Source organism: Nelumbo nucifera, chromosome 4 (genome assembly GCF_055504915.1).
Source record: "Nelumbo nucifera cultivar China Antique chromosome 4, China Antique-T2T, whole genome shotgun sequence".
Lineage (NCBI taxonomy): Eukaryota > Viridiplantae > Streptophyta > Magnoliopsida > Proteales > Nelumbonaceae > Nelumbo > Nelumbo nucifera.
This window is the reverse complement of record NC_142652.1, coordinates 83,750,594-83,762,924: the sequence shown is the minus strand read 5'-3', so window position 1 is coordinate 83,762,924 and position 12,331 is coordinate 83,750,594. Positions and strand designations below refer to the sequence as shown.

The window sequence follows — 12,331 nt, the reverse complement described above, 5'->3', positions numbered from 1 at the left end:
TTTTCAAATTTATGTTTAAAAAAAAAAATAGTTATTGCTGATTCTTAGAATCTTCCTTTTTTTCTAAAGCTACTTTTGTAGTGTGTGATCAACCTTTACCGTCTTTTGCCTATGTAGTGTGATCAACCTTATTTTATCCACAATGCAATTAGTTCTCGAGCCACAACAAGTTTTTTGAGTATTACAATAGCAGTTTTTCTGTTGGGGAGGGCTAAGAGTGTTTATCCCTCCCTTTCTTATTGTACTAAATTTCCTCTTTTTAATGAAATTGATTCTGTTATTATCAAAGAAAAAATAGCATTAATGGTATTAGTGACGATGAGAACGATTATCATGACCACTGTGTTAAGACAAAATTTTGTCCTTGAATTGGTTAGCAATCCATGTACCATTACTTCTCCAAACTATTTGACGCTACCAGTGGGAATTCCTTCCCCAAGATACATGTCTTAATTTCCATATCGTATTCGATCACTCCATATAAAGAGTATTATCTCAAACTCTCAACCGAAGCATGTCACTAAGCAATCACATACATGGCCATTGCCTGATGCTTATACAACCTTGTAAGAACATGATCATCAAAAAATGATTATCATCAAGGCAACAATGCACCATGTTTATGCAGTCAATAGTCGCTATTGCACTATTTGAATTGGTAGAAACGAAAAAACGGAGAGAAATAAAGAATATCAAAGGCAGTGGTATAATTAAAGCACAACTGATAAAACAAAAACAGAAACTAATTGAAACCAATCAATAATTTGTTTTAAAGAAAAGGGGGAATTCAAAAACTTACGACGTCCGACACAGAATGTGCAGCGTCAGCAATGATGGCAGTGCTGCCGGACAAGTAACCGGTAAAACATTTTCCGGTGGCAAGAGCCACATCAGCAGCGAGACCCAACCTAAAAATGTTCTCGCCTTCCTTGCTCGAGTGATGTTGGTGATGAGAATGGCCAACGTGCCATCTCCTAGGAATCTTGTAATGGGGGTTGTCTGAGAAGATCAATGAATCTTGTAAAAAAGAATTGATTGGGAGAATGAGAGAATTAGAGCGGTTCCTTATGTTTGTGGAAGAAGATATTATAGAGATGCAGTAGGCCTTGTACATGGGACCTAAATTAGAGAACCTGAACCCCATTCTGGAGTTAGATTTTTCTACTTCTGAGTTTCTGGAGTTGAATTGGGGAAAATGGAGGAAATAATAGGGGAAATTTAGTCGAAAGGCATTTATAGGGTGGAGGGAAGGCTTCTTCTCTTGGGTGTTGGGAGTTGGGAGAGATACCGGAACTCGAGTGACTGCTACTCGAGCGAACGCAGTGAAAACATCCTCCTTTGAGTTCGAATCTGCTGACCACCAGATTTCCTACTCACAGAATCCTTCGCTTTAGCTTCATACGAGTGGCTGTGCTTGTCCAACTTTATACTTTACAACAATGGTCAATAGAGATCAGAGAAGAATAGATTCGACTAAACGATCCTGTGTTGTAATTTTACGAAAGAGAGAAACGTAGAACGACAAGTGTTTGTAAGGTTGAAGCTAAATGGCTGACTACTCACTTACTCGTGACGCCACGTTGTTCAGGGCCTGTTTGGGAGAGCTTAAGGTGGCGTTTGATAAATTTTAAATCTGAAATTTAAAAATGTTAAAATGATGTTATTTGTGTGCAAAATCTCAATAGATATTCTTGTTCGTGTTGGATCAATTCTCCAAACATCTGAAATAGCTTACTTTGGTAATTTGGTAATTTTGAATGGAGTTAGCATTATGTCATATATAATCATTCAAATCGTTAACTAATAAATATTATTAAAATCATTAAAATGTTAAAAATTATAATAAAATTAACAATTAAAAGTGAGTATTTAAGACCCACCACATACTTACTGTAGTGGTTGGATAGTGCGGCAAGTTCTTTTATCGCTCAAGAGGAATAACTCGAATGAGATAATTTTGGGTTTAAAACAAGGAATATATCTTGTCTTTTCAAAATTATTCATGTGCATTTTGGACTTTGGGCCAGAAGTGTTGGGTCGTGATCTTATCATTTTTATATCTGAAAATGCATTTCATATCATCCTTTCAAACTCAAACCCAAACGCAAGTGACATCTAAAAACAACATTTTTAGACTTCAGAAGTCTGGAAAAAGTGTTATTAAATGCCACATAACTTTGGTTCAGCAGCTTTGAAGAAGTTGTGGGCAAAATCTTTGTACTAAATCCATGTAAATTGATATACAATGGGGATTGAATCCCCATCCCTACTATACAATGAGTATGAGGCCTTACCTCTCTAATCAATTGGGAATAGGAATTTGTTACCAACAAAACACTCCCAACATTGTCTTGCATACCATTACAGCTCACATTTGGAACATCTCTTGTGTCATTCATGACTCATGAGGAGATGTTCCTAATGTGCAACTGCATTAGTTTGTTAGGACTAAGATGGGAGTGCTTGTTGGGAGCAGATTTGAACTTTCCATTTGGCGTTTTGTACAGTTCTTAAATTTTGGTTCTCTAAATATTTCACCAATACATGTGCGATTATATGCATGCTCTAGAAGCATGAAAATTCAGTTGCACATTGGGAACATCCCCCCTCCCCCCATAAATTTAACATACATGTACGAAAGATATTCTCAATATGTGACTATATGCCATTCCTCAAACCCATAACCCCCAACTTTGGCGCAAGTAGGATTCAATCCCAAGTTTTCACTACAACCAGCTAGAGATCATACCAACCAACCAATTGGCACCTTATCATATTTTACCAAACATTGCTTTATACTTCTAGGACTTCCAAGTCCCTCCTCAAAGTTGAAAGGTACTACAGTTATCAGGGTGCAATTTGGGTGGGTTGGATCAAGTTGATTTGACCAAAGGCTAACCTAGGTCCAATTGTTGAGACCTGGACCTTGGACTCAAGACTATCCCAACCCCAAGGTTAAGCTTGAGTTTACCAACAAGGCAGACTCAATGTTAATCCAACATAACTTGAGCTAGTTTAAGTTAATATTGACTTGTTTGGATAGGTTTGTGGTGTGTTTAAGGGTATTTTTTACTAAGTTTTGCACATAAGGGTAGTGCTTGAGAGTGGCATATGGGGGGGAGAATGGCTGCCCCATGCCTTGAAAATCCCCACAATACCCATTTAAATCTTGCCTATATTTTGGTCCCCCTAACCATGTTTTCAAGCTTTGCCCCCCTATTCATGTTTACTAGTTTTTTGGCCCCTTCAAGAAAAAAAAATAAAAAAACTCAGCTTTGCCCTTGTTTGTACATCCACCTTTTATTGGCCTTTATAGCATACATCAAGAAAATAATGGATTACAAAAATATGCAAAAGCCACTAAAAATGCTGAGGTGAAACACACATTCCACCATTGAAATATTTGAAACATACATATATAAATATTGTTTCTATTCTCTTCTCTACCTTAGTCATTCTCGCTATTTTCTCTTTGGCATTTGTTATGGACTTTAAATTGCTTTTACGCCAATGCCAACTTTTGTTTCTACATTTTAATAAAACTTGTTATTTTATTACAATGACTACTAGCTTTTTAAAAATATAAGAGGTACCTTGAGCTTTTAATGGAATCTGGTTGCTTTACTTTTAAAAGGTTAAATCTTTATATATTTTGAATTATCCCCACAATTTTTAATTGAGTGGGGTCAATTTTGAAAAAGTAATATAATTTTAACCTAACATAAACCGTATATAACCCATTAAGAATTTTAGAAGCCAAATGGGTTCAACTACTCACACTAATGACAATATAGTTCCACCAATGTATATAAGCTCGGTTGAGTATATCGTGCTACATAAAGAATGAGGTGGGGTAGATCCAGTATCTACTTTTATCTAGTTGTGTGAGGGAAGATTCAGGTTTGTAGGGGTGAGCAAAAAATAAAAACCCCAAAAAACCAAATTGATCGAAACTGAATTGAAAAAATCGGTTAACCGAATTGGTCGGTTCGGTTTCGGTTAACCAATATAGAAAACTGGCGGTTAATCGAACCGACCAATATACATATATTTTTATATATTTATGTATATTATATGTATTATATATATTATATATTTTTGTATATATTATAACTTAATAAATATGCATTATATATAAATATATTTATAATTTTTTATAATATATATTGTAAAAACTAAAAAACAGAAAAAATGATGAACCGAACCAACGGTTAACTGAATTGGTCAACCAGTTAACCGATTGGCTTCAGTTCTGTTCTGGTTACCGGTTTTCCAAAAACCGGTAGTACCGTTTTGGTTCCAAAAAATGCCACACGGTTCGATTAATTGAGCCGTGAGCACCTGTACAGGTTTGAGTAACTTTGAGTTCGGTATGGGTTAATGCAATACTTGTACCAAATCCAGTCCATTGGCATCTCTATACACATGCACATACGCATATACTTGAGGCCTAATCCAAGCCCAACTCAAGTTTAGATAAGGCCCAGGCCTAGCTTATATACTAAAACTCAAAACTAACAAATGCAAACCCAAAAAAAAAAAAGAGATTGGGTTAGGATAGGTTGGGTCTATCCAAGTTGCAACCTTGATTGAAGAACCTCCCAAACAGGCACTTGGACTTGGGTAGGCCCATCCAAAAAGCCTATAAGTGATGCCTTTTAGCTTTAACCATATATTAACAAATAATAAAACAGTTGAATACTTGAGGGTTATCATCTAAAACTCACATTCACTTTTGAATTCTCCAAAGAACCCCATGTCAAAGATCTACCATTAGTAAATTGGTTGTTTTTTTGAAAAATTACCATTCTAATACAAAAGACCACCCATTTTTATTTGCTCGACAATCGACACGATGGACCTTCCAAAACCCTTTTTCATTCTAAAACAAGCACAATATGCATTAATGGTTAGTCGGTAAGCTTCAAGCTTCTCTCAGTAGATGAAAGGTTGTGCCTCTTAAAGCTCTTCTCATAAGATGAAAAAATGAACAACTTCCTCGACAATGCAACCCTTTAAGCTTCACGTTGGCCTCAGTTAGGACCAACATGTGCATCAATCTCAACCACACTAGCCTCTCGGTCATGCAAACCCTTATCGACCCTTTGATCTCATAGCTAGCACAACTGGCAAGCGTATTGTGTTTCACGTTGGCCTTAGTCAAGCTCTCAATCATCGAAAACTGAGTTATTCACCCCTTGGACAGCTGGAAAGTGTGTTGTGTTTCACGCTGGCCCCAATATGCATACAGTCAATTAGTATAAAATCTCATGCAGGTATCTAGGCATCGACGACCATCATATCTTACACGTGGCAAATGATTCATTAAGCTTGTTGGTTGAAAGGGAATCAATCAAATTGTGGAGGGCATTCGAAGGAAAAGAACCCCAAAGTTACTGTACACATTTCCTCTGTACACATTTCCTTTTAGTATAGATATATTGATGGGGATTGAACTCCCATGCTAGACTTCTTGTATACAATGAGCAAAAGACCTTACCTCTCCAATCAATTAAGGATAGGGATCTATTACCAACAAAACACTCCCAACATTGTCCCACTGAATAGAACATACCATTACATCCCACATTGGGAACATCTCTCCTCATTCATGAGGATGTTCCTGACGTGCAACTGTATTAACTTGTTGGGACAAAGTTTGGGAGTGCTTGTTCGGAGCATATCTAAACTTGCCAGTTGGAATTTTGTATTATTCTTAAATTTTGGTTCTCTAAAGTCAAAATATTTCACCAATACACAATGGGGAGATTTTGTGCATGCCCACGAAGAATAGGAATTCAATTGCACATTGGGAACATCTCCCTTATAAATTTAACATACATGTACATGTACAAGAGATATTCCCAATATGCGTCTAAATGCTCTATGTACACAAAGTTTTTTGTTTACAAGAGATCTAGGTTACACAACAAGAGGTAGCCCATTCCCCAAACCTTGGTGCAAGCAGGATTCAATCCCAAATTTCCACTACAACCAACTAGAGGCCACACCAACCAACCAATTGGCACCTTATCATATTTTACCAAACATTGCTTTATACTTCTAGGATTTCCAAGTCCCACCTCAGAGTTGAAAGGTACTACAGATATCGGGGTGCAATTTGGTAGGTTGGATTGAGTTGATTGGAGCAAAGGTTAACCTAGGTTTAACCATTAAGACTTGGACCTTGGACTCAAGACTAGCCCAACCCCAAGGTTAAGCTTGAGTTTACCAACACAAGTGCAACTCAATGTTAACCCAACAAAACTTGAGCTGGTATAAGTTCATATGGGCTTGTTTAGGTAGGTTTTTGGTGTGTTTAAGAGTTTTTTTACTAAGTTTTGCACACAAGGGAAGAGCCTGGTGTGGTAGAGGGGGGCCATGGTTGCCCATGCCTTTAAGATCCCCACAATACCCATTTAAATCTCACCTATATTTTGGTCCCCTTATCCATGTTTTCAAGCTTTTCCCCCCTCCCCAAATTCTTTTTTTTTTTTGTAGAAAACAAAGGATTTTATTGATCAAATTAAGGAGGGTACATAGTCAAATAGTCCTGATTAATGAGTGCAGAGAGCCAGGGTGAGCAAGTTGAGCACCCCAGGATTACAATGTTTGTGTGTCATTCCTTAGACGCAAGTCCATGAGTAGTGCCATTAGCTTTTCTTGAGATGTGATACACTTTGCTTTTTGTAAGACAATTCCTTAGCTAGCTGATGTCATTGTAAACCACCCCATTAGGAGATAAATGAGCAATATGTCATTGTTAACTATCGTTGTAACTTACTTGGCATCTGACTCAAAAATGACCCTCGCATGAGGAAGGGAGTTGGCTAATTTGCAACCCAATGTAACCCCCCCTCTTCATGTTACAGGTTTTTGGCCCCCTCAAGAAAAAAATCTCAGCTTCGTCCTTGTTTGTACATCCAAATTTTATTGGCCTTTATAACACACTTTAAGAAAATAACGGGTTAGAAATACGTACAAAAACCACTAAAAATGCTGGTATACAATTTGTATACATATGTGCATGTAAGGATGTCAGTGGGTCAAGTGGTAAACCCACACTAACCCAACCCTATCTTTAATTGGGTTGAGGCAAAACATACATTCCATCATTGAAATATTGGAAATATCCATATATAAATATTGTTTCTCTTCTCTCCTCTCTCTTAGTCATTCTCACCCTTTTCTCTGTGGAATTTGTTACGGACTTCAAATTGCTTTTATTCCAAAACCAACTTTTATTTCAACATTTTAATCAAGCAAGTTATTTTATTATAATGACTATTAGATTTTTAAAATTATAAGAAATACGTATTGCTTTTAATGGAGTTCTTTATATATTTCGAATTAGCCCCAATTTTTTAATTGTGTGGGGTCAAATTTGGAAAACAAATCGCCTAACATGAATTGTATGTAATCCCTTAATGATTTTAGAAGCCAAATGGGTTCAATTCCTCACACTATTGGCAATTATAGTTCCACCTATGTATATAAGCTTGGGCGAGTATATCGTGTTACATAAAGGATAAGGTGGGGTAGGTCTAGTATCTCATTTTATTTAGTTGTGCAAGGGAAGATTCAGGTGTGAGTGACTTTGAGTTTGGTATGGGTTAATGCAATACTTGTATCAAATCTGGTCCATTGGCATCCCTATACACATGCACATACATATATACTTGAGGCCTCAATCCAAGCCCAACTCAAAGTTTAGATAAGGCCCATGCCGATACTAAAACTCAAAACTAACCAATGCAAAAAAGATTGGATTGGGATAGGTTGGGCCTATCCAAGTTGCAACCTTGGTTGGAGAACCTCCCAAACAAGCACTTGTTATGAAATGAGTTGGCCCATCCAAAAGCCTATAAGCAATGCCTTTAAGCTTTAACCATATATTAATAAATAATAAAAGAGTTGAATACTTTAAGGGTTATTATCTAAAACTCACCTTCACTTTTTCTCAACTATGTTAAACTTGCCCCAACCTTTTGAATTCTCCAAAGAACCCCCCATGTCAAAGATCTACAGTTAGTAAATTGATTGGTTTTTGCGAAATCACCATTCTAACCCAAAAGATCATCCATTTTCATTTGCTCGACAGTTGACACAATAGACCTTCCAAAAACCCTCTTCCATTCTAAAACAAGCATAGTAGGCGCTAGTGGTTAGTCACTTGTTTCTCAAAATCTTGTTCACAAGCATTGTCTCAAAATCAGGCGCCATCCAATGACTTCTTGGGCCTTGTGCTTCCTTTGGGATCAATATTGGCCTCCTTTGGAAGTAATCTTAACTTGTCAACTTCAACAGGGACTTTTTGGGCCTCCTTTGTTGAATGGTGGGCCTAGTGGCTGTCCTAGAATTCCTCTTTTGGATAAGTGGGGATCCAGGCTACTGAACTCTCTATGATCTTAATCTGGTTCATTTGGAAAGCAAAAAACTATTTGGTTTTCAATGTTGTTCAACCTAACCCTATGTTATCTAGCTTTTTGCTAGCATATTGATGGAGGCAATGAGGAAAGCTTCCTTTCGAGAATCAACAAGATGTTCACAGACTAGTGCTTTCTCATGATTGGGTTCCCTTTTTTTTGGTGCAACACTTCTCATCATTTTATTTAGCCAGCTTAGATGGAAGTTTCTCTACAAATGCTAGTGGCTTTGGGTTTGTGTTAAAAGTTGGTTCTAGTGCATTTTTGTTGGCAAGGTGTGGATCATGTAAGGTCGTGCCCACTAGGTTTGCAAAGCTTTTTGCAATTAGGAGATGATGCTTAGTTGCTTAAAGGTTGGGTTTTATGTCTGTTTTGGATTGAATTATATGCTTTGAATGTAGTTAAGAACCTTTCTATAAAATCATTTGTGTTTTCTCCTTTGGCATGGCCTTTGTTAATTATAATCTTCTGGGTTTTGAAGCCAGGTTTGTGCATGTTAGCCGTGACAAAGTTCAGGCATTTTCATGCTTTAGCTGTTGATAGGCAAGGCAAGTCTTTTTGCTGAGTGGTATTCTCCTCCCAACTAGCTCGATTGAGTGTTGGAGGTTGATGCAACTCATGTTTCTTTTGTTTCTTTTTCAGATTGTGGTAGTAAAGTTCATTGTTTGTTAGGCTCTTTCATGTTTTGTTTGTTGTTCTATTGCTTTGTTTTCTCACAAAAAAGGCATCGTCCTTGTTGTACTAAAGAAAGGTTTATGACATCTGTTAGAGAATGAGAATAAAAAGGTGTTCAACCATATAACAAAATCAGTCTTTCACCCCTTTGTTTGAATCCCAAACAACTATTAACACCAATATAGCAATTCCGGTACTATTGGATCCTTCCAACATTTTGTATCAACATTCACCAAAATTTTAGATCCATTGGCGACCAACTTCGATTTCAAGTTTATGTGGATGCCCTAATTAGTTAATGTGACTGGGATAGATACTTTAACAAAAGAACTCAACTCCATGGATGAACAACTTACTTTGCAACAAAACAAATGAAAGCTCTAGCAACAATTATGACATGAGCAAAGAAGCAGATTTTTTTATCAACAACATAATCAACAATACAAATTTTGTTGGGACCATGTTGGAACCTGCTTTCCGGTTTCATTACAATGAGATCAAATTCGAAGAATTGGCAAGATGAGTACCAACACACACACAGTTAAGATGATTTCAGTAACTTCCATTAATGTTGTTATTGGAGGACCTAATTGGAGTAGGTTATGATTTCAATACCAATTGAAATGGTAGAATTTGGTCCTCTTCCTTTACCGGAACTGAGTTGACCACTTCATCACCGACGAACAAGTAGAGCAGGAGTTGATCATCGAGGTTTAGCTTCATTAGCAGGGGCGGTGAGCTCAAGTATCACTTCAACTCTTGGAAGGATTGTTCACACTCCTCAGTCCACTAAAAGTCTTTCACCTTTTTAATTGCCTTGAAGACAATGTTTTAAAAGGCTAAAGGCAGAGGCAAGATGAGGTGTAAGCCTTTATGCGGTTTGAGGTGTAAGCCTCAAATTAAAAACTTTAAAATTATGAAAAAATAAATAATTGAAATTTTATATAAATTATTTGTGACTTAATATTATCAATGGCTCAACAATTGTTGATTGTTCAAATCTTTTCAAGATTACTTGTATGAAGTCTAAGCTAACTAGTAACTAACTACTAACTATTATATAAAATTTGTTTTTACCATGGTTTTTAAAATCGAATTGGTCAGGGGTCCGGTTACTGGTTCGAACGGTCTGACTGTTCGACCCGAACGACCAACCCGTTTTGACAAAAAAATTTAAAAAATTGAAAAACGGTCAAAATCGTTCGAACGGTTAACTGACCAGCTCAACAGTTTGCTGACCAAAATCAACAGTTTTGGGGGAAAAAGCGGTTTTTGGGGAAAACAAAACCGGTCAAGTGACTGGTTTCCGATTTTCCCAATTCAACCATCCGGTCCGGTCCGGTTTTGAAAACCATAGTTTTTACAATACAATCTCTAAAGTTTAAACTATAGAAAACCAACCGAGTGGTGGCTCAGTTGGCACGCAACTGGGTAAGCCTTATATGCAATGTGGTTTCGAGCCCCACTACTAATGGCTCTAAAGTTTGCAATAGTATGCCATGAAAATTAAATTAGGGCCCCTATGGAGGCAAAAGGCAAGTAATCAATACCAAAAAAAACTATAGAAGAAAAGTTAAATAAAAAAGAAGATGAGATCAAGTGAACATCTACCCCATAAATTTTTTATTGCATTTACAAATTACAATATGCACACACGATTCACAATATAATAAATTAATATTGATCAAGGTTCAATATATTTATGGATCTATAAAGTATTTCAGTTTAGGAAATATTGAAATGCATTTCAATATTGAATAAAGATTCATACAGGAGAACCTGTACACAATACGCACGATTCAAGAAGAATAAGAAGAAGGAGGAGGAGGACCTATATTGTTGTATGCATGATTTCATCTTCGTTCCTCCAATATTATTGAGTCTTGAGTTTGGTTTGAGAAGTACAACTGAGAAATCTTCTTGAGTTTGGTTGAAATGAAATGGGAGAAATGAGATTTTAATAGAAGGAAACCTACATTTTTGGGGTTTTTACTTTTTCTTTTACTTTCCAAAATTACCCATGCTAAAATCAAGTTTTCTCCACCCAAAACCCTTTTAACTACTGCCTCATGTAAATTGAGGCAAATAGCTAATGGCCTATGCTTTACTAAGACTAAGGCTTACGCCCCTTGATCTGAGATTGAGGCTACCAAGGCCAGGCAAAATTTGGCCACCTCACCTTGAGGCGTACTATGCTTGAAGAACAACAAGCAGTGGTCCGCAAACTTTGACATGAATCTGCTCAATGCAGCTACATGACCTGTAAGGTGCTACACTTCTTTGTGTGTCCACGGTGACTGCATGTTCAGGATGGCCTAGATCTTCTCCACATATGCTTTGATTCCCCTTTATGTGACCATGAAACCTAGGAACTTGCCGGAACCGATGCCGAAGGTGCACTTCATCGGATTTTGCTTCACGTGGTACTTTCTAAGGAGGCTGAAGACTTCCTCCAGGTTAGCCAAGTGTTACTATGCCTTCTTGCTCTTCACCAGCATGTCATATATGTATGCCTCCACGTTACGATTGGGCTACTCTCTGAAGATGTGGTTCACCAGCCTTTGGCAAGTGATGCCAGTGTTCTTTAGCCTAAAGGGCATCACCTTGTAATAGTAGAGGCCTTGGTCCGTGACATAGGCGGTCTTCTACCGGTCCTCTGGGTGCATTTGGATTTGATTGTAACTGAAGAAGGCATCCATAAAACTTAAGAGCTCGTGCCCCCCGCCGTTGCATCGACGAGCTGGACAATCCTCGGTAGTGGGAAACTGTCTTTTGGGCATGCCCGATTCAAGCTAGTAAAGTCAATGCAAATTCTCCACTTCCCATTGGCCTTCTTTACATTATCATGTTCGTTAGTCAGTTTGGGTAGGTCACTTCTCAGATGAAGTTGACGTCTAGTAGCTTTTGCACCTCTTCGTTAATCACCTGCCACTGTTCAAAGGTGAAGCTCCTCTTCTTCTGCCTCATAGGTGGTAGCGTGGTCAATGCTAAGCTAGTAGGTTATGATCCTGGGGTCGATTCCTGGCATGTCTACTACTGACAATGCAAACACATCGGTGTTGGCTCTTAGAAATCATACGGTGTCATCCCGAAGACTACCTTCTAGGAGAGACTTTATCTGCATGGTTTTCTCCGAACCACCATCGAAAAGGGGGAGTTGGGTGAGGTCTTCCATGGGCTGGCCATGCTATGTTCGCAACTCATCTCTGAGGTCCATTATTTTCGCGGTG

General features: G+C 37.7%; 1 protein-coding gene across 2 annotated transcripts in view; it reads right to left on the bottom strand.

Moving 5' to 3' along the window:
- Nucleotides 1-1,499, bottom strand: part of LOC104606104 (Cation efflux family protein) — a 44,078-nt gene extending 42,579 nt beyond the window's left edge. Inside the window, exon 1 of one of the 2 annotated variants that reach the window (XM_088903848.1) lies at nucleotides 800-1,499. In XM_088903848.1, coding sequence (XP_088759974.1) covers nucleotides 800-1,144 — 345 coding nt within the window. In that variant the 5' untranslated portion in view covers nucleotides 1,145-1,499. The remainder of the gene's footprint in view (nucleotides 1-799) is intronic. The other variant, XM_010271153.3, reaches the window with a different exon arrangement.
- Between the last annotated feature and the right edge of the window lie 10,832 nt (nucleotides 1,500-12,331).